At 31.9% G+C, this 24850-nt stretch overlaps 1 protein-coding gene across 3 annotated transcripts in view; it reads left to right on the plus strand.

Annotated features, from left to right (window-relative positions):
* LOC106458488 (glutamate receptor 1-like) overlaps nucleotides 1–24850 on the plus strand; it is a 134272-nt gene that overhangs the window by 17935 nt on the left and 91487 nt on the right. For all 3 annotated transcript variants that reach the window (XM_022384721.1, XM_022384720.1, XM_022384722.1), the window contains exon 2: nucleotides 5228–5380. In XM_022384721.1, the coding sequence (XP_022240429.1) occupies nucleotides 5228–5380 (153 nt within the window). The remainder of the gene's footprint in view (nucleotides 1–5227; nucleotides 5381–24850) is intronic.

A 24850-nucleotide genomic window follows, 5' to 3' on the forward strand; every position in this document is an offset into this window, starting at 1 on the left:
GCCAACTCTTGGGCTACTCTTTTACCAACGAACAGCGGGATTGACCGACATATTATAACTCCCCATGGATGAAAGGGTGAACATGTTTGGTGAGACGGGGATTCGAATCCGCGACCCGCAGATTGCGAGTCGAGCGCCCTAGCCACCTGGCCATGCCGGGACGATTCCTGAGGAATAAATTGATTTATAATTAGTATTATTATATATATTTATGTGTGTGTGTATATATATATATATTACGATCAAGCCCTTGTGTTGCTTTGTGCATAATTAGAAACAGATACTTATTCTAAGTGAGTGGTTAATTTTGCTTTGAAATAAACATGATGCTATTTCCTGCTTGAACATGAATGATTAATTTCTGGAGAATTTCTGGAGTGTGATTCTTCCAATAATAAAAAAAAACGACTGACGTCAAAGTGACAAAAAGTATGAAAAAGCGTCAGTCTAAAGAACGCAATTTATTCTACCTTGTCATTATGTACTCTGGTTCATTGTAGTAGTGACACATGAGAAGTTTGCGATTCTATTAAGAAAGCAGCATACTGAATAAATCTTTGAATTGAGGAAGCGTGGAGCAAAATGCTATTTCTTAAGCAATCTCGCGATCAACTATGTGAGAGATATAAAAAGCTTCACTGTAGCGAAAAGAGTCAAACATATCGTACATCCATGCTATCAGCTATGTACAAAAGTTTCGATTCTCTGTAGATTATAACCTCTTGAATATTTATAAATTTTAATCCAATGTCACTCGAATACTTAATTGATGAACATGTTCTTCTGATGTGAAAAGTCTTAATGCTCTAAATACATTGAGACATGTGCAAATTTCCAAAGATATTTAGTTAATCATTTAAAGTTAGATTTTTTCACTGTCATAGACTGCAGTGCCTTTCAGCAACAAGTATTCCTGAGTGTCATTCAACATATTTAGAGCTTTGTCATTACAATGTTCCTTCTCTTTATGTTATCAGGAAGTCCAGTTGAGACTGAAAAAAACCGAAGACGGTTAAGTGCTGAGGAAAAAAAAAATGCTCAACTCAAATATTTATTTTCCTGCACTTACAAAGCTATGAAAAATATTATAATGTTGACTTTTATATTGCTGCTAAGTTTAATTATTTAGATTTGTATGTACCACTTGACATTCCATTCGAAACTGTATAAGTTCGTATAGGGAAAGAAAGAGGTTTGTTATTCGAAATATGTTCAGACATTTGCTATAACACCAGCACCCAGCACGAGTGCCGTAAATGAGGTTGTGTGATGGGGTCTCCTTTGAAAAGCTTAATGTTTTAGTTACCTCACAATGATATTGTTTTTCTTTTCATAATTAATCTAAAACATAACTTATTTTCTACGTGCTTTAATCAAACAAGATTAGTATAGTATCATTCTCTTACAGTACATGGATCACATAAGACCTTATGGCTTTGTTCAGATTATTCGAAGCAATTAGTGAGCAGGATAATCAAGTTAATGGGTCGAAACGTGTCAGGCTGTACAAGCAAAAGCTCTTTACCCAACCAAATTAATCTATTTAATTTTATACTCCAGTGACAATTGTGTCTACTTCTATGGTGATTTAATTCGGGTTTGAAAGTTAAAACGGGCGTATCTCCATGTTTCTAAGAGAACTGAGCAAAGATAAAATCGAAGCAATATTAAAGCTATAAAGTTTCAATTTGTGTAAATAGTGAAATTTGAAGGCGGAATAGGAAGGGTGGTATTAGCAATAGGAAAAAGGTCTTAAATTACACCGCCAATATGACTGGTGGCTCTAACACTTAAATTGGTAACTTATTTTTACCTACGGAATTTTTTCACTTTTAGTACTTCTTATATTTCGTACACAATTGCTAGTTGTTATATAAAATACATACTTGCCAAGCGTGTTTCTTAAACGTTATTTTTATACGTGATAAAAATGTGTAACTTAACCTACAGTGTTTCAATAAACTATAGTTTCTCCTGTTAAAACCCCACAAAGACCTTTTTTAAACTGCTGGCCATTCAGATATATATACGAAAGAATTGTCTGAAAGTTAATACAATTAAATAGTTTATTTTAATTTTATTTGAATGACTAAATTTTATTTAACAAGCATTTCTCTGTTTTATAGAATGTAGAATATGTATTTTATCTTATAGTATTTCCTTATATTTTAATATCTGTTGTTTATATAATACAATACTTTCAAAATTACAACTAAAATAATGAGTACCCAATAACATCAAAAATATATTGTATAATTGAGCTTTCTTTTCATATTATTAACAATAAACAGTATTTTCATATCTCTAATCATTTTAGTGTAAACCATGGCATTTTTCATCATTTATAACATTGTTATCTTTCGCTCTCCATTGTTGTTTTGAAAACATTAAAATATAAACGGAAACAATATGGATAATCATTGAATTTTATAACGTGTAGAAAACAACAAGTTAAGTGAAATAAAATATGTACCTCAATTTCAGTTAATTATTGTTATTGTGATAATTTGTATTTGTAAGTCTTTTTTCAATTAATACATTTGTAGCTTTTGCTGTTTTTATAATTCTATAAACAGAACACTATTTGACTGAAACAAAACATAATAAATAATATTTCAAATGTATTGTCTATATTTTCGAGCATCTGTGTTTTATTTCCCTTTCGGTGCAAATTTGAAACGTATATGATTATTGTAACATATATTTATTTATTATGGATTAAGAAGCTCATGAAATTAAATATCCATTCTTTGGGAATATGTAATGATGAAGTACATAATTTGACGGATGATAAAATTAACATCACAGGCTTAAGTACTTTTATTCCTGTTGTAAGTGTTATAAGTGTAACAATTGATCACACTATTCAGAAAGAGTAGCCTCATAGGTGGTGGATAGTACTGATTGGTTGCCTTCTCTCTTTGGTCAATAGTTCCAAATTAAATATGAACTATGCCTGAAACTTAGGTGTCCATGTGTTGCATGAAAGGCAGTTCATAATGAAGTAACATTCCATAAATATCTGTGTTAGCTGTCCTTAATTTTGAAATAATAGCTTATAGAGGGAAAGCAATTAGTCAACACCACCCATCGTCAGTTTGTGGGCTACTCTAATCGAATAGTGGATTTGACTGCCACTCTTTTAACACATCCATAACCCTCAAAGTTCAGAGTCAGGATTTTCTTTGGCGGTAAGGGGGGCTCGAAAGACAGGCTCTCGTATTCACAGTCTGACACATTAATCGCTAGTCCGTGCTCAGCTCTGCATGATGAGAAACTGATTATTTATTTTCATGTTTTCAAGGCATACGATAACTGGTTAATTGAACGAAAGCTCTTTTTTTTCTCTTTCAAAACAATAGATAAGTGGACTATTTTACTTCTTAATCAATCGTCACTTTCTTTAAACATAAAAAATCGTGTTAATGGATGTTAGTTTTTGTATCAATAATATATCTATAAATTCGTCACACATTTTTGAGGTTGAAAATGACACTGATAAGTGATTTAGTATTTTGCCAGTAGTTCTTTAAAATATAACTTATTAAAAGCTAGAAACAGGGTTTCGATACCCGTTGTGGGCAGAGCACAAATAGCCCATTGTGTAGCTTTGTGCTTAACTTCAAATAAACAAACAATAAAAAAATTATTAAACACATTCTTTAAGTGTTACAATGTAAAATGAAAAAACAAACACTTGCGTTAAAATAAAACATAAATCGGGTATTTTAATGAATACAAACACAAATTGAGCTAAAAACAAAACAATCATTGTGAGCTAACAAAACAGAAAATAAATGTTTTGGCAGATTAACAATCTTTGTTGTGAATTTTATACAGTCGATATAAACATAATGAAAATATAAATTTTACAAAGCAAAGATATTTTGAAATAAGTAAGCTTTGATTTGAAAACCACAAGCCATTTATGTGTTTATATGACTACAACATTCGGTTGTGTTATACTGTATTTCATACAAGTCTGCGTTTGAGGAACACGGTTTATGTTGTTGTGAAATAGCACAATGTTGTGTTAATTTACAACAACATTACTTTTGCAGCGTATATCGAAGGTGGAATGATTATTGCCTAGACTAGTGTACTGTTATGGTTTATTACTAAAAAGGTAAGTTAGGTTTTATGTAACACATAACAATTCACAGCATAACTAACATTTCAATAGTATAGCTAAAATCAGCTAATTGCTAAATAACATATATGAAGCTAATTTGTAAAACAAATATTATTTCTTAAAAATTTATTATTTATATAGTAAATTCTGGACAAGTTTTATAACATGTAACCCAAGAAAATTATTAATTAGAAAATCAGAATTGTAAAATAACTAAGTCAAAATGTCTTACAACTTACATTGAAATGAAACACATGTTTAGTTTAAAAATCAGTCGAAATGTATAACTGAGTTTTTATTGTATCCGTTTGTTAATGCTTTCTTGTATATTTGTGCGGAATCTCATATATTTGTATTAATGTCTTTTAGTAAACAAATTTAAGCCATTTATATAAGAAAATTAAAAAAAAGCCCCATAAACTGACAAAAAAAAATCACCATATACATTTTCAAAATTGGATTAATGGAGTGAATATGGTTAGCTATACAATTAATATATTAAAATACTGCTTAAGCTAGATTGTGGCTGTAAAGTTTCCAAATCAGACTATTTTATGAATGAACAAGTAAATGAAAAGCAATAGTTCATTATATGTTTATATAGATTTACTGTAATCAAAATGTTTATAGTTATTGATATTTACGCTCTATGAACTTTATATTAATGTATTTATTTATTCCACATAGATAAGTTATTTTTATGATTTCTCTGAGAAGTGTGAAACCCGCTTTTTAAGTTAGAAATCGTAATAATCCAACAGGATATCCATCTACTATGTCCCTTTTATATATACTTATCTATATATCCACACGTGCAGTTTATGTGTGTGTAGCCTGTATTTTTTACGAAATCATATATCTTAAATAGCACATACGATTTGTTTTAAATGAAACTTGATTATGAACTGCTTCTTCTACACAAAGTAATATAATGATGATCTGAGAAATAAATATGAGAGTTTTAAGATAGTATAAGATGGAAAATTCTTTATTTTCTCTTCATGATAAATATAGCCAAATTGTTTTATTTATCCAAGAATAATTACCATTTACAGTACCTATAATTTAACTTTCTATTTTATTTTTTCTTGTTAGGTGCTATTTTTACCGAAGACACTGTAGAACTGGAAACTGCTTTTAAATACGCTGTATATCTCCACAATAACAATGCTACACACGCTCGTTTCAGGATAAAACCACGTGTTGATGTTGTCAAGAACGATGACCCCTTTGAGATTTCCCAGAAACGTAAGTACGCTGTAGTAAGTAGCAATGGTTTTAGTAAAATTAGAATATATATATATATATATATATAGAACCCTATACAATTATTGGTTGTCAGAGCTCATTGAACCCTTTCTTGAAATTGTATTATCTAGCAAACGTAATATGAGTTTACAGTCATAATTTTTTTTCATAATATATCAGCCAGATAGTTTTTAAATAAAGTTTCGAAATAAAATTATTTCTAGTGCCGTGAATCTATTACATCACAAACAAACATGCTATCTATTATCACAGATGTATAGGCGGGTTAGGTTTTCTACTTACACACCGACAAAGTCTCTAGTTACACATCGGTATATCACAGATTAATATTTTATTTCAGGTCATCCTGAGTGCGTTTTCTAAGTAGTATCCTTGAAAACATAAGCAATATTGAGGTAGGATAAGCAGCTTAATAAGTTCCCTAAAAGCAGAAAAGTAATTACAGTGGTTATCAATCTCTATTGATAAACTGCTGTGTTCGCTGATAATGATAACCTCAATTTTCACGTCAAGTTACAACTACGTTACTTGGATTACCTGTATAGTTCAACCAACAGTAATATACTAGAAAAACAATGGTTTATGAATCTTCTGTCTATGGCACTCATTGTGGTAAAAATGCAAACATCTATTGGAAATTGTATTGCTTTTTCACACACTTTCATATTTCTATAAACATTTATGGGGTATGGCATTGTAGCCGTTTCTGAAAAGGGCCTAATAAACCAGTTAATTTCGGATCTGTATAAAATATCGGTATAGAAGGAGCAACTACAAGAGCATTAAAGTAAAAGTACGATGAAGAAACGTAAGGAAGGGTATGTAGGAGAGAGGAAACGCATTTATTTTCACAAAATAAAACATCAGCAATAGATTAAAAATATTTCAACCAACCAATAGAAAATAAAGTACAAAGAGTGTAAAGTGAAAGAAAGAGGGGAGCGAGAGGATAAATATATAGTTCAACCATTTCAATTAATTCTAAATAAATCAAGAGTATTCGCGAGGATAACTGTTTTCGGTTAAGCTTATGCAACGCATAAGATTAGGAGAAACATCTGTCAAAATAAGAAACACCCTTCCTGATATAGTTACACCAAATTATACTTCGTGTTAAAATCCATATAAAACAATAAGAAATGAAGAATGTCATACAATATGATAACTAAATTCTATCCTCTAAATTCTAACCATTCATTCCATCGTCAGACAGAAATATTTAAATATATGCACTTAGCTTAAGGTAAATCATGAATAACATTTGGTTGTACACACTCAGAGCTACCTGTACACACCAACTATAGTTTACAAATCAAATCAACTGCGTTACCATTTTGGTCGAACGTTCTTTTAATTCGGTAGCTTTCATCATCCATTTCTCACGTATTAAACAAATGTAACAAAATCAGTGTCAGTAAAAGGGTAATTAGCAATTTTGTGTAAAAATAGTAAAAGAAGTATAGTCAGAATTTAATTATAAATATTTATTAATCTGATACCCATTCTGTAAATATCTAGAAAGGTCATGTACATTGTATTAAAACGATCCTGGAAAATCATCACGTCGTTACACTCCGTGTCGTCACGTCCGGTTATGGTCTGTCTGATGACCGTGCATATTTACAATAGCTCTGTAGCGAAGTTTTCAACCCAAAATAGTCTGTCATGTCCAAATCACACCACTCCTCCCAGGTGGCTTTCCATAATCCATGTAGTTTACGAGGGCGACAATTTCCTATTACCCGTTTCAATAGTCTGATCGCACAGAAATCCAGCGACTTGAATAATGTGTCTTAGTATGAAATAGCTTTAATTCCTGTTTCAACCTTTAGGTGCTTGGGGTATGCCAAACTAGAACGGATATATTGTGGAGCAGTTTGTGTACACGGAACTTGGGTCGATTTTTTTTTTTTCAAAATGAAAATCATTCTTTATTATTTGGCGTACTGTTACTTAGGTAATGTCACACGTGTACGGCTTTTTCCACTGACCTTTATATTCGTGGAATTTCCAATTGTTATAAGGCGCCACACTGTAGTTACCAGGCTGTGACACGACTTTTTGTATTTCTCTTTCTGTATGGTCCTGGTGTCCCAAATGAGTCTATATTTCTTTCTTGTTCAATATCATTAAGTACAAGAGATATCCCTGTCTTAGAAATTCTAGATCCCGGATCTTAATACATCTTTGTGATCTGAGTGTAGGAATATTTTGCGTAGGAATATAGTTCTGATACATACCTTATAACATACCTTATAACAGCTGTATTTGTCACGTGACTTTCTGATTTATATGTTAAAAGTCGTTTTAATACAACACTCTGTATAAATTTAACTATGGTGTAGAAGCTTTGAAAATTACTCAAAATATAGTATTTATATTTTAAGGTATTTTTCTTTTGTGTTTGTCATATACACAATCCATCAAATACGTTGCTTGTAAACACAAAAACACAGGTTTTCTTTGCTGTCTTGCTGTCGGCCAAAATACAAAAGATGTTACGGATGATGAAGCCTTCTTTAAACAAATTTACCAGCACAAGCGAGTCCGAATTTAGCTCCTTTCTTCATTTGTAATGTCCAACTCTTATAAATACATCAATCTCAAAATCGCCATAAGACTGTGAATTTAATCTGGATCGTGCTACTTAGTATACTCGTGTTTAAAATCTACATCACATAATAACAGTTCTTTAACTATTGTCCTCAGTGGCTCATCCGTACGCTTACGGATTTGTATCGCTAAAATCCAGGGTTCTATTCACTGCGGTGGACAGATGCCAGATAGTCCATTCTGTAACTTTGCGTTAAAACATGCAAACAAACAAACACGTCTTATTTATTGGTTTACACAAATAACAAATATCAAAGATAAAAAAACACACAAAACACTTAATCCATCATATACTATGATGGTGTTGGTGACTGTAGAAAGGTGACGATTATCAACCACTCATGAAATATCAAATATGAAAAATACAAAACATGAAGAGAAAATTACATCTTAGGAGGTTGCTATATGTACAGCGAAATATTTCGAACAATGGGAAGTCCGGGTTATATTAGTTATCAAGCTGAGGTGAATTATTTATTCCTTCCTAATTTTGTAGCGAATTAAGAATTTACAATCATTGATGCCCATAGAGTATATTCACAAAACAACAATTAATAATTTACCTGGATATTTTACTAACAAAACATTCCACTTTTGTCATTTTCAGGAAGATTACGTTTTATACTTTAAAATCTTCTATGACTCTGGATCATGGTGAGTTTACAGCTTTATTCAAGAAATATAGTATGACTTTACATAAATATTTCTGATACCAAACATCAAGGTTTAAAACTCAAGTAACTCATTAGTTACACTTTTTACGATGTTTTGCTGTGCGACTGCCCACCAGTCTTTCTGAGAATATACATAGAAACTTAAGATAATCGTATTTCAAGGACCATTTCCTATAACTCATTACATAATGTTACAAATATGAAGTCCCACGATGGATCAGCGGTAACTTACGGACTTACAACGCTAAAACCAGGTGTTCAATTAATCGCGGTAAACACAGCATGTAGCCCAATGTAGCTATGCTATAAAACAAACAAACAAACAGAACAAATATTAAAAGCTTAAAATTGCATTTGTATATGACAGCATTCAATATTTCAGAATACGACAAATTCTGCTGTTTGCATAATTTTATTGGTTATATGTAAATTATTAATGATATTCCATATTACGTCAAATTAATTGACAAAATTTACCTTTGAAAATAACAAAACTGTCATAATATTTTTTTGATAAAAGCCTCAAAAACCGATGAAATATTTATTAGTATAAATTGTATATGTTTACGTTTTTCAACAAGCGCATACTTCATGTTAATAGGAAGATGCAATAGTTATTTTTTCTTTGAAATTGTTTCGCAAATGGCTCATCTTACTGGTGTTTTCAGTGTTACTAAAACATATTTCATGCACTGGTATCGCACTTCATGTGCGATATTATTAAACCAGTTTCCTAACTGATTTAGTAATATTTTAACTGATTACAGTGAGAACCCATTCGTTTCCATCTTTCATGCCTCCCAGTGGCACAGCGATATGATTGCGGACTTACAAAACGGGTTTCAATACCCGTAGTGGGCAAAGCACAGATAGCCTACTTTGTAGCTTTGTGCTTAAACTACAGACAAACTAATCCATCTTTCATATTATCCAAAACTTCATTATTAACACCTGTCATACAAGCCATCCCAGCATCTTTTATTTGTGATCGTCGAATAGTCAACATGGGGGGGGGTCTTTCCGAAAATATGATTTAGTGTTATTTCGATAGATCTCGATGAATGAAGCTCGGCCAAACTTCTAAGACGAAAATAAACTAAGTATTGATGAAGATATGACATGGTGAAATCTCTATGGATTATACTATGGTGGTACCATACTGGGCATTATACCATCCTTTTCATTTTTACTCTTCATTGCAAAAACGGCATTTTGATTTGAGAATCGGATGGGACATCGTTTTGTAATGCATCGTGCATCCACCTCAACTTCAACACTGCATCTTTGGACTTTACCGTGCCGTTTGTTTCACAAAATATTGAAACTAATTATTTCTTGTGTATGATTCTATTCCCCATTTATGAAGATAATGATAATATTGTGCTTGTTTTTTCATGTTTCTCTATCAAAGCAGCAGTCAATTGACGAATCTCCGATTCAGCTGCTATGTCATATCGATTGGGATATCTTTGAATAAGTTCTTCCCTCATCCAACCTGAACCCATGGTTTAGCTTAATCGCTAAACTATCATATTCACAACCACATCTAAAACATTTCGAGCATGTTTCATTGCTTCAACAAGTTAACTTATCCATGTTTGCTCTCATGGTCTAGGGTCAGGTCATGGTCCAATCACGGATCTGGTCTAGCGACCTAGATCTCGAAAATGGTGGCAAACGTCTTCTCGTTCTTTTTTTTCTGTTTGTTTTTTATAAATCCACAACAAAATACCAGGCTGGCTCTTCTTTATGAATAGTAACCTTCATAAACCGGATTATGAACACTACTGTCTTACGAACAGCAACTTTCTTAAATTTGATTATGCACACTGCTGTATTATGAGCAGCAACATTCATAAATCTGATTATGCATACTACTATCTTATGAGTAGTAACTTTCATAAATCTGACTATCTTTTGTATCATAATGATAGATATTAGATTTAAATTTAAGGGCGAAAACTAACTTTTCTGATAAAATATATTTTGTTTATGAACTGGTGCAAACATGATCAGGCTTAATACATTTTAACACCTGCCACACTTGCACACTACTTTTCTATTTACAGCAAATTTCATAATTGGGTTTATGCACACTACTGTTTTATGAGGGTCTGGCATGACCTGGTGGTTAAGGGGGCTGTACTCGCAATCTGAAGGTCGCGAGTTCGAATGCCCGTCACTGAACATATTCGTCCTAGATGGTTGCTGAGTAGGCGAGCCATCCGGATATAAAAATTCTTGGTTTACACAAATACCGGCCGACCCCTAATTCGATGGGCTAAGGTCAAAATGAAAATAAAAACAATAATCAGATTATTGAAAGTTACTGTTCATAAGACAATTGTGTGCATAATCAGATTATTGAAAGTTACTGTTCATAAGACAGTAATGTGTATAATCAGATTATTGAAAGTTGCTGTTCCTAAGAGAGTAGTGTGCATAATCAGATTATTGGAAGCTACTGTTCATAAAACAGTAGTACGCATAATACTTAAACATCAAGGACGTGTCATCAAATAGTTTCGTTTATAATCAGTGTGGGAAGTCGACAAAGTACACTGTGTTTATCTGACTTCTTCGCGTAAGACAGACAGTGGTAATGAGAGATTGGTTAACCAGAACAATATAAACAACTACCAGACCCTACCTACTGTGGTTATACTGGGCACCAGAAATTTTATTAGATATTTCAATATATATATTATGCAAGTCATTTGACATATGATTTCAACATTATTTGATATGTTGATCAGAATAAAACTAATCTGAGCTCTTCCTAAAGTCCTTCCAAAGGATTTGAACTGCATCAGTCTTTTTATAAAAAAAATGTATTTTATCTGAGAAGCGTGTAAAGAAAAGTGAATATCAAAACAGCATACATAGACAATATATTTCCGTCATAACATTATTCGAATGATAAAATAATTTTATAAGATATTGTGTTCGTGAGATTCATTAAAATAATTAAGTGACAATACAGACCGGACATGACCTACAGATCGAAAGGTCCACAGCTCGAGAACGTGTTATGCCGCACTTTCAGCTGTAGGAGCATTTTTAAAGTAGCAGTCCACCTCGCTATACAGTAAAGAACAGCTTTATGGGGTATGGAGATGCTGACTGTTTGTTCTCCCTCTGGTTACCAGTTCTAAATTAGGATGGTTATACCTGAACCTTGGGATAGCTGACCTTGCGTTTAGCCCATGTTTTTAGAGTAAAAATACCAAATAAATCTGTTTAGCACTTTTAGGGTGAATTTTCATTCACCTGTTATTATTACTTCCGGAGCAAACATTGGTTTACAACATATTGTATTCAAGTACCGACGTTCTTTATAATCGTTTGTACTTTCAGTAGAATAATCTAAACGAAACTTTCTGTATGGTATACAAATCTTATCATTTATACTAGAGAAGCACGCAGGCGTAAAAAGGAATAACCCCGGCTGGCTCAGCAGTAAGTCTGAGTGCTTAATAACGCTAAAAATCGAGTTTTGTTACAGATAGTAGAGCACAGTTAGCTCAATATGTAGCTTTGTTTGCTTAACAACAAACATAAAAGGGAATATTACACTGTATTTGGAGTAGAGTAGAACATTAATTCTGTTATATATATATACTGTATATATTTCTGTTGTCCCTAGTTTTACCACGGATTTCTTAGAATCGTAAATAATTCTGTCTATAATAATTAACCTTATCTGAAATATTCGCATATTAAGTATATTAAATATAATAATATAATATTTATTTTTTATTAAAATTACATAAATTAATTGTGTTAAAAGAATGTTCTTACTCAAAATATCTGTATGAATATATTTTGTTTCCAAACACGAAAATTGTTTAAAAGATCAGCAGTAAAGCGTTTTTGTTTGTTTGTTTTCTGAGCAATTTTTGTGTAGTTTGTTACTAGCATTTTGTCTTATTCAAAGTGAAAATACGATATATAAAATATATTTCAAAAAATTATCAATTACGATGTAAAGTATATCTTCTTAAACCAATCTTCCCAAACCCTTATGTTTAAAAATCCAAATCGAAAAGTTCATATCAGACCTGATTAATTAATTACTGTACGTGCTTGGTTCTAAACCTGAGTTCAGATTATACACGATTAATTAATTGCTGTACGTGCTTGGCTCTAAACCTAAGCTCAGATTAGACATGATTAATTAATAATCGTACGTGCTTGGCTTTAAACGTGAGTTCAAATTAAACATGATTTCCTTCCAGTGACTCAGCGGTAAGCCTAAAGGTTTATAACGCTAAAAACCTGATTTCGATACCGGTGGTGGGCACATCACAGATAGCCCATTGTGTGGCGTTGTATTTAACTACAAACAAATAAATATGAGAAATTAATTATGGTATGTGCTTGAGTTTAAACCTGAGTTCAGGTTAAACATTATCAAATAATCGATGCATAACAAATACTCTAAATAATTATATTGATCATCTTAATATTAAGAAGCTAGTAGATATTCCAGTTCTTCTCTTGCAAAATGTTGAAAGGAATCATGTAGACTTTTCTTATTCTAAAAGCAAAGGGTTTAATCATTTCTTTATTTCAACATTAGTACTTCATATTATTAAAAAGATAAGAATTCTCTGCTCTAAGAGTGAAGCTTAAAAAAACGACAAATGTATATGAAAGATGTAAATGTAGTGTTTTTTAGATGTATCTCGCAGAAGTGTTATTTCACAAACCTTGCTTTTAAAGTATAAGTGAGTCAGTTTTCTGCAGTGTATTATATTGGCAGTCCATCTTCAAGGTAAAGTGTATAAAATGTACGATGTGATAGAAGGCGAACTGTCATATAAAACGACATAATTACTTAAGAGACTAGTGTGTATACACATTCTCATGTAACACATGCATTCAATTTTTAGGGTTACTGAATGTATTAATAAACACTGATAATAATATTTTATAATATCATCCTTCACTAGCCCGATACAGCTATTAATTGAGAATCATTTAAATTCGTGTTTCAAGCATTTGTTTACTTTATGTTAGTTGGCTGTTTACGCCGTTAGTCTTTATGTTTATAACCAACCGATACAACCAAGAACTTGTACGTTTTGAAACAGTCAGTTTGTTTAGCTCTGGCACTGAGCAAAATATACCTCTTTGTTAACGGCGTACAGTAACTAACTTAGTTGAAATCCAACATACACTCTTATTCTCGCAAACTCATGTTAAGCAGGAAAGAAAAGTGTTATAAAACGTATTACCAGCATTATTGAGCTATAATATAACACATCTTAGCTGATAATGAATCATGATTTGCCAATTTAAGCGTTATACACCACAAGATTTTACATAATGTCCGTTGGATTTTAAATTACATGCAAAGAATTGAGAGACACATTTGCAAAGAAATTAAGAGTATTCAAACTCTAAAATTCCTAGTCTACTTTACTGATATTACTAAAGTTGGTAATTCTACAGAAAACTAGTCTAATTAATTTGTTTTCGTTTCTTTTTCATGAACATTGGAAATAAAGATGTACTAAGGCTATAAATGTTTGTTCCCTGATAACAGCAGAAAATGAACTTGTATTAATGTTTTTCCATATAATCGAATTTTTCAAACACCTGTAAGAAGAAAAATATTCTTTACCTGAGCTAAGATTATTCAGTACTGTTTAAAACAGAAACAGCTATCTATAACACTTTTTCTGTTCAATATACGTTTGACAAACCAAACTGTATTAAAACCCATAATAAATATAAATACCTAATAGTGTTTTTACATTAGTCAGATTGTTCTGCAAAATGTCACCCTGATCTAATTTCTAACACAGTTAGCCACTATCAGTTAATTAGATTGTATTGTGTTATATTATATATTAGTGGAGTATTGAAAAGATGTTATTTCTGATAAACAAATAAATTGTGCAGTACAAGTTAGATGTAAGAATGCAAATTTTATATAATTTCAAAGTGTGACTAGATTGGAAACCACTGCATCAAATAAAAATAATGCATTTTTACTGCAGGATTTGGTTTTTATCTACATTCTACAACTAGCCATAGTTTCTTTGTCATTATTAGCATTGTCTATTAAACAGGGATTTTGGAAAAGATTAGATTTCTTTTTTTAGAAAACTTTTCTCCATTTACGGATTCTTCACAGAACTTTTTCGTCCTTTTTTTTTGGTTGTCTTAACCAGATAAACTGGCATTTTCTACTCCACCCACTTGATGTCGTAAGCCTTAAGAGCAACAAAACTTGTCTTTAGATAAGGCCAAATTGTTTGGTTAAACCAGACTAATTAATGTAATTAGCATTTAGCGAAACTCATTAGTGTCTTGCTTTCTTTAGAAAGTACTGAAACTTTGAAACATTCAAACAAGTTTCTGTAAGTTTTTTCGTACAACTACTTATATTACCAAAAAAAGTATTTTGGAGTTAATAAAAAGCAACTAAAAAAGCAGACCCCTCCTCCCGAAGATATTTATCCCCAATAACAAATAAAAAAGGTTGACTGAGAACTAGTAAAAATAATAAAGTTGCACAGGGCATCATTTGTTTAAGGAGAAAAAAAATCAAGAGAGACAAATCTAAAAATTACAAACGGACTGTAGAAGCTGACCATTTCTAGTAAGGTTAAGTAAGAGTAATTCGACGTGAACAGCGTAATATTCCTCTTGCTTGTAGGTATTTACATCACCGAAATCTTTGAACAGTCTTATGAAAATGTGTTTATTTTCGCTCATCTCTTTAAAACAAAATCAACTAAGGTTTGAAATGGGTAAAAGAATACAATTTGTAATGTGCGTTATCTGCTTGTTTTCATAAACTAATATCAAACTTAGCTTCTAGTCGAAATACGGACCGCATGGCCAGGTGATTAGGGCACACGACTCGCAATCTGAGAGTCGCGGGTTCGAATCCCCCATCCCACCAAACATGCTCCCCCCTTTCAGCCGTGAGGTCGTTATAATGTGACGGTCAATCCCACTACGCGTTGTTTAAAAAGAGTAGCCCAAGAGTTGGCGGTAGGTGGTGATGACTAGTTCCCTTCTCATAGTCTTACACTGCTAAATTAGGGACGGCTAGCACAGATAGCCCTGGTGTAGCTTTGCGCAAAATTCAAACAATAAAATTAGTCGGAATACGAGTATTTGTTAGTAAAATAAACTCGCTTCCAAATGACTCAGCGATAATTCTGAGGGCTCACATCGCAAAAAATCTGTTTTCGATACTTGTGGTGGGCACAACACAGATAGCCCTCGTGTAGCTTTGCGCGAAATTCAAAACAAACAAACAAACAATCTTTCTAATGTCAGTATTAAAATTCATAATTTTAGTTATTGCTGCAGGCACGCAATTGAAAACGCTAATCTTCCTTTTATAGGCAACAGAGTTTAATCACTTTCACGTGATTACAATTTCCTACTTCTTTTGATATTCTTATTTATACAGAAAGGGGAAAATATCATTTTTGTTGGTAACATCAAGTGAAAATATATAAACTATAAAGTACAGCAGAAACGTATCCAATCAAAAGAATCTCGTAAAGTAATTTATACTTATCGTTGAAATTTGCATATGCGTGATTTCGAAAACGTCATTTTACTTAAACAGAGAATCCTAAGCCCATACGTTGCCAATCTACTGTTATTTCCCCCGAAACGAATTTTATATACTTCCACCCAAGCTTCTGTAACACTGTTTTCAATATAGGTAAACATCTCGACTTTAAACGATGTTGTTTACGTTCTATACTAGAGTTTTATTTCTCACTCTGAAAAATTTAAACAAATGTAATAATACAGTAACAACATCCTTATTTACAGTCTGTTTTAAAGTATATATTATAGTAACTAAGTATTCATTAACTATTTCTGTTTTAAAGTATATATTATAGTAACTAAGTGCTCATTAACTATTCAATGTCAATGCCAGTAATACTTGAGGTGGATCAAAAGAACCAAATTAATTGTAAAGAAACTGTTTCATTATTCAAGCAGCTATTTATCTTAGAGATTATTTACATAAAACATATTCTAAAGCATTTATAGCAGTACTTGAAGAAACAGTATTCGAATGATAGTACGACATGTTTAAAAAAATAATGTAAATTAGTTGAAATGTCTCACACATGCAACACATATATAACCTCTTAGAGAAATTTGGCCTCTGTTTATTTGGCACTGTCGTTCTATTATAAAAACCTTTTTATTAAAGAAATTAAACATGATATGGTTTAAAGAAAGAGGTAAATCACCCATAACTACTATATATTTTTAACGTAATTACTCCTATTTGGTATTGAAAGAAAAATATCTCACTTTACAATCGTACATTATTCTCAACAACCTCGTTTTATTTAACATAACTTAATTCTGAAATACGGAATCTATGACCTGACCTGAAAGATACCTTTGAGATATCGAAAGGTTGGAAAATGTTGAGTTTACGTGTTGTGAGAACGATTACAGTATGTACACGAATAGTTTGGCATCTTTTGCTCGACGAGAGGATTAGTTTATGTTATGATATGGGTTCGAGTTTTTTGTTTGCTGTTAAGCACAAAGCTACAGAATGGGATATATGCACTGTGCACACCACGGGGTATCGAAACCAGGATTTTAGTGTTATAAGCCTTTAGACTTCCCACTGAGCTACTAGAGGGCGAGGAATTCAATACCAAAAAATGTCTTTAATCTACCTGTGAATAAAGAATTTTGGTGAACAAACAAACAAACAAAACATATCTAAAATGTTGTTTAGTGAAGCGGAGAAAATAAACAAATAAAATGGAAATCAGTATCGTGGTTGTTAAATACATTTGTCTCTGAAGTCATCATGGGAGTTTGTGCAATACTTGCTAGTAGTGTTCTTTAAATTTTGGAGCGTTGATTTTGTTTGGCATCGGCGATAACTTTATACGTATGATGATTTTGAGATTTCCCTTCCCTGGATGTATCCCAAACTACTTTAATTCATGGCCGATTCAATGAATCTCTTTCAAATCAAACAGATATATTTTGCTATATAAATGAATGATGCTATAAACTACGACATCAAAGCCTTACACAAGTTCAAGTCATCCCGATTCATAAATTTTGTAATTAGGTCTAACTATTCTATTGGACATCTGTATTGAACTCCTATTAATCAACAGAAGGGAGCTAATAAAAGAACATACAAACCATTGAATTTGTTTCTGTAATATAAATCACATTAAGTTCATATAAAACTTTTTAGTTGCGCTTACTCATCGAAAATAGTTTCAAGTTTACTAACGATTATCCCTCTAACCCCCAACTTATAACATATCACTAATTCCCCCGTCATAAAATCTTCTCTTACAGTATATTTATGCATTACTATTTCTCAGTTTGTCTTGCAAACGCGTGTGTCAGTTGTGACACATTTTCTATTAAATTCCAATAATTAGCTCTAGAAGTGCCAAACTATAGCATTGCTAGAATTAAAAAACTGTTCTCTCTAAAGTTAAAAAAAAATATTTCTTCTAACTCTAAGCCTTGGAGAATTTTTGTAAAGTACAACCCTTAAAAATATCGTTAATATTATAAAGTATTCCCAAAGCCTTGCATGATGGTTAAAGTGATCGACTCGCAATCTGCATGTTTCGGGATCGAAACCCAACGCCGAACATGTTCGCCCTTTTAAATCTAGGGGAGGATGTTATAATACAACAATCAATCACACTATTTGCCAGAAATGAATAGCTCAGGAGTAGCGGTGGGCGATGTGAGTCACTTGCCTGCTCTGTTGTTGGAGGTTCGGAATTAGAAATGGCGGTAAGTAACCTTAGTATCTTTGTCAAAATCAAACAAACTAATTAAACTATTAACAAAAGGGGTACTTCAACAAAATGTCTCATAAAATGGTAAAACAATACCTCATTATTGTTGATTATTATTTATAGATTTTTTTTTACATTTTACTCAGCCCCTCAGTGGCTCAGCGACAAATTTGAGGGCTTATAAAGCCAACAATCGGGCTTCATTACCCGAAGTTGGCAAAGCACAGATAGCCCATTATGTACTTTTATGTTTAACAACTAACATTTTAAATAAATACATGTAAAGATTTGCTCATCTTCAGGGTGTACTAATTTTTCTCTTGTAGATGTAAAACATAAAATAATCTAATACAATGTATTACTTTGGTCAAAGGGATAGAGGTGTTAGACATAACTATGTAAAGAGTTGAAAGTATGTGGATTTTTTACGATTCCAAAGTCTTTGGAGTACTGAAAATCATCCAAAAACTTGTGTGGTGTTGCCACTTTAATGTACACATCTGTTTAAAGATATAGGTGAAGTTAATCGTTGTATCCAAATATGTATTTCAAATTTGTTTAAGTTGGGGGTAGTTCTGCTACGTATTAAAGTTAATTGGTTGATAAATTATTAATTATACCATCAAAACGAGCCTTGAAATGAAACTTTCATCTAACTTCAAGAGTTCTGAAATGTTAAAATGTATACAAGCAAATGAACAACATTCCAAAATTAAGTGTTTCTTTGGTAGATAAGAAGTTAATACCGTTAATTACAAAATTATGACATTACTAAATAATTTATATATTCAATTTAACCTTGACATTATATTATATAGAAATATCATTACATTAGTTTCATTTCTTTTTTTATATCATCAGTAGTAACCACTATGGCTTGAAATAAACATGGCATTCATACCAAAAGTTAATATGTTCTTTATAAATGGTTAGAACGTAGATGATTATGTTTGTATTGTAGTTACTGAAGAAGACTGTAGACACAGAAGTCAGTCTTAGATATTCCTTCCTCAGCTGTGAAATAAGTTAGGAAAACCATTTCACATTATTTAAAACACGGATAGTTATAGTTAGGTTTTTGTTGAAAAGTACTGAGATTAATAAACATTAACTTGTCATGTCTATATTTTTCATAAAGTCGATAAGAATAGCTATCTTGGGAAGATTAAAAACGATATTGAGAAACACTTCATTAAAAAACAAAACGATACGAGTTAAGGTTGTCTTTACCAAAATAAATAAAACATAAAAAAATAATCTGTTATAATTAATGGCCTGTTGCCTCGATAAAAGTATATCTTAGTGGCTATGGCACTCGACTACCAATACGAGGGTTGTGGGTTCGACTCCCCATCATAGACCATGCTCACTCTTTCAGCCGTATGGCCGTTATAATGTAACAGTCAATCCCCAGTATCACAAGAGTTAGCGGTGGATAGTGTTGACCAGATGCATTCTCTCTAGTATTTCAATTCTAAATTAGGAACTGTTAGCGCTCATAGTCCTCTAGTCTAGTTGCTTTGAGCAAAATTCAGCAAACAAACCTTTTATCATATTTCTCTTCCATCCAATTCAACAAACCTTGATCCACAACAAATTTTCACTCTGATTTCTACACGTTTGTATTATCAGTTTAAAGTTATTTCAGAAATATCAATTCAATCGATAACAAAGATTATGGAATTAATCATCGCATTCATCTTAATTAATAACAACGTCTTAAACCTGTTCAGATTAGTAGAAAACATCGTCCAGGTAATTAACCAGTTTTAAAAGGTTAAACGATTAATAGTATGCAAGTAATTACTATTTTCCATTGGTTTATAGAAAATTAATTAATGTATAATTTGTGAAAACTAAAATTGTCACAGGCTTAATATAACCCAAATATTGCTAAAATGAAACTAAAACGTAAATAAAACAAAAATAGTTGCTATTACTTTTTAAATATAAATTTATTAATTATTTCTACTGGGATGATGAAACCTAAAATTGACAGATATTTTCCAAACACAATAATGTTCCATCACGAGTTAGATTATTTAAAACATTATGTTACTTATGGTACTATTTAATAATTTATTGTATCGCAGGAATCAGTTCTGTACCCATAGCAATTTACAAGAACAATAAGCAAAGCATTACTATTTCAGACACTATATATATATATATTATACCTTTCAATCTTCTAATCGTTTTAAATTTCAATTTTTTGTAACATGTTTATGATAGTGTCTTAAACACTTAGCTTTAGATTTTCTTCAAAAGTGCTGATTTTTTTGTGTTATAATTACAATAGCTTACCTCGAATATGAAATATTTCTGACAGAAAAATGACTTTTCCAATCTCTATGCCGTATCTGCAAATTTCTTTTCAAAAAGTTAAATTTAAAACTAATCATTATCTTCTTCTATATATTTAATGAATATTACTACCTTAAACATCTAGAGTTAAATAAATAAGTAATAAAATATTAAGTAACACCAAAATCTGGCAAAATCTAATATGCTTCACATCGGTTAAATCCCATTAGGCTGCCGATGTTTCTTTCTATTTCCATACTCCTCTTAATTTGGCCATTACGAATTCCACATCAGAGATTTGTGTGAAATAGCTATTTCCAATCTATCTCCTGTTTCCCACATGTCAATGTCCAAGAAGTTTTTTATTCAGAACTCATCAGCTTGACTCGATAGTGAGAAACATTTTTTTTTTTATGTGTGTGCGACTTCATTCCAGATGTCCATCCTTTTATTAAAACGTATCCAAGGTTATATGGAGAAAGGAAATGTTAGATGAACACGCTAATTGATTTGTCATTAGGTGGTCATCATGACCGACATAATCTTTTGGCTATCACATGAATTAAATATTGAGATAATGTTCCACACCAAGAAGTTGTTTAAGAGGCCGAAGGACAGTGAGTTTAAGAATATAATCAAAAATGATATGTTGAGATAGAAAACGTTCCTGAATATATTAGGTTTACGTAATACCTTAAGATATTCTAGTATTGGTAGAAAGGAGAGTCTGTCATTCAGTTCTTTCGGGAAAAAACTTTAATTAAAATGTCACTTATAGATGTTGTACAAGAACCTTAAAGTATCGGTTTGGGCGCCGATAGCTGGTAAAACATTGAAATAAGATAGGCCTAAATTCTGTGATAAAAAAGTCACATGTTTTTTCATACTTCGTTTTAATAGTTCACAAAACCACTTCTTTAACATTATTGTCCTACATATCTAAATAACACCTCACACACATATCTTTAATTCTCAATGTCCAGATCACCAGATTATTCCTGGTGTTGAAACTCTTTTGAGCACTCACTTGTGGGAGAAAGAATATAGATCTGAAATGTTATTTTACACACCTTTTAAATGCGAAGTGAGAACAAACCGTAAAATTTGAAAAATGAAACATGTATAGTATAGAGTGATTTTTGAAATATATGCTAGAATTATTTTACACTTACATCATTATTGCTAATTTTCAGTGGAAACTATGTAGAACTAAATAATTTGGGTTTAAAAGTTAAATCAAGTTCAGTCTTTTAACCAATGATATTACCGGATTCGTATTTAAATTCTGTCATGTGCTTTCTGGTAAAGATCATTAAGATTTTTAAAAAATATGTAGATGTAACCGCACTTGTTCTTCCATCCTTGCATTAAATATTTTCCTCCGATTAAGTGATTACTATTTGAAAACCACTTTTCCTGTTAGAATCTTTCACATAGAGATGAAGAGCGAACTAATTGCCAGGAAATACGTGCCAATTATACGATAGGAACAATTTGTTTTCTTACAGTCAAACAACCAAACTCAATTGTTTAATGTATCAACAAGTATGTCTTCCAAATAAAGCTCTTTGGCACGTATTGTTACACTGATTATTGTAATTTACGTGTAAATTAAATACTGTTTTAACTCAAGCAGAAAGATACCTTAGAAAATGGTGAACACCATTATACTATAATATAGCAAGTGTAAACGTTCAATATTTTAGGCTATTTCACTAACTTACATAATGATGAATTATCTACGACAGTAGTAAAATAGCTAAAAAGTACTTCTTATGTAACGTCATGTGATATCAGAACTATTTGAAATTAGCGATAAGTATTGACATATTTTCTAACTGTAGTATTATTCTGTGCTTCTTTTGGTTATTCAGCTAATTTCAACAGCAACTCAAGGCATTGTTGTTATTGTGCTCAAGTGTAAGAACGATGTGTACAGGTATTCACAATTTAAAAAAATAACGTTCTGGGATTTAACGTGAATGAGGGTTAAAGTTGATCTTTTTATTAGAATTCTTTGTTATAGAAAAAAGAACAAATATACTAAAACTCATTTTTATTGTTATTTTCAATGTCAAAGCATTTCCTGCCCTACCAGTACAAATAAACAAAGGATCAGTTTGTAGTAAGAATTTTATAATATGTTTCTTTAAATATAATTTTATATGTTTTGCAAGCTGAAATGTCTGTTATTAATTACTTCGTCACTATACTATTAAGGCATTAATGCATCACATAAGGTATAATCAGTTTAAACATTCATAGATTAGTGAAAAAGTGGAAACATACAAATTACAATAGATTAGGGTAACCAAACGTCCCGGTTTTGCAGGAGCAGTCCCGTTTTTGGTAGTATGTCCCACTGTCCCGAGAAAAGTTATCGGGACGCACAAAACGTCAAGGTTTTATAGCAAAGACATCAAAGTCTTAGTAACATCGAATATCATAGGTCTACTTGACTTGTTTATTGTTGTAACATGTACTCTCCTGCTGCCAAACTCTCTCAAAAGATCTGTCTGTGCGTGGTGAGAAACCCAGGTCTGCGCAGTTTTTTAGTTAATAATATTGTTGTAGACCTATAGTAGTTGGTGAATGTGTGGTTAATGGTTAAACGTCAGGGACTTTTCTCTAAGATACTTTTATTAATGAAAATAGCTTAACCTATCACATTGTCAAAATGCCGAAAACAAAGTCTATTTTTCCAGATACCATGAAAGCATATTTCGCTTACCTAAAGGCAAGTAAATTGTATAACAAAGTTAATTGTACTATTTGCAAAGTTGTGTTTTCGATAACCCACGGAGGCAGATCGAACATTACAGACCAATTATTTCAAAAACAACACCATTGTTAATATCTTTGGAAATATTATGGAACTGTTTAATAAATTTAAGGAAACTAAATAAAAGTTAGATTTATTTCAAAATAACCATTTTGAAATTAGAGCAAGCTGTCCCAGTTTTTCGGTTTGGAAATTTGGTTAATCTACAATAAAGACATGATCCCTTTCTTACAAAAGAACAAGCTATTCTTTGGACAAGTAGGTCTCATACAGCCGTAATAAAAACGGTATATTAGGACTATCTTTTTCTGCTGGGCTTTGGTTTCAGGTATCATGTCTTCCAGGGAGGATATCCGTACAGATTGCTTATGTTCAAATGCAACAGTGGTAGGAAAACTATCATGAGTTTTCTAGATCTCTGCAAATTAAGCCTCATTGCAAAATGAAACACATAAACTATAAGAACTAAAATATGCTCCGAAATAAATGTTAAACGCAAATTGTCTCAGTAAAAAATCTGTACACCCGAGCTCAATAACTTAGAACACTACAAACAAAATGGCCGTCCGATACTCCGAGAAATTATATTTTATCCATTCAACATGCAAGGACTATGAACTGTGTGCTAATGAGAAGGAGCAGAATGTGTCGTGATTTAATAAGTTTCTATTGATCCTTTCTCAATAAAAGAACGTGTATATGTATGTAAGCCACGAGCTGTACGATGTTGAAAGCGGTATTATTATGTGATTCACATTTTGTTGGTGTGAACTGGGTTCAATCAAAGAAATACATGAACATTCTAGAATACGAACTTAAATTCCCTTTCAACAACATATTTCAAGATTTCAGACAGTCTACTCGCACTGCAAAAATTGTTACCGACTAATGTTCCGAGAATAGAAAGCGGAAGCCTTCAACGATCTATCCTGATGGAAGGAAGCGGAAGCCTTCATCCAGTTACACTGGTTACCCAATCACCAGTCCTAGGTTCCTCTGAACCATTATAGGTTATATATGAAACCAGACTACGACATCGCTTTATCGCTCCGACCTCTTTGAAGAAGTCGGAGACGGTTCTTAAGGATATTCAGATATAAAGATTTTCTCATAGCTCATGGTATCTCAGTGCTACTCGTTTATTTTATATTGTCTTGTTTTTCTCAATTTTTTGCACTTTTTTATAGCATATGAATTTGAAATATTCTATTTGTCTTGTTATACATTCCCTTTTGTAAAGCCTTTATCTGTCTGACCTGTCTGATCTGTATGAGGTTTATATAAG

This window comes from Limulus polyphemus, unplaced genomic scaffold (genome assembly GCF_000517525.1).
Source record: "Limulus polyphemus unplaced genomic scaffold, Limulus_polyphemus-2.1.2 Scaffold473, whole genome shotgun sequence".
NCBI lineage: Eukaryota > Metazoa > Arthropoda > Merostomata > Xiphosura > Limulidae > Limulus > Limulus polyphemus.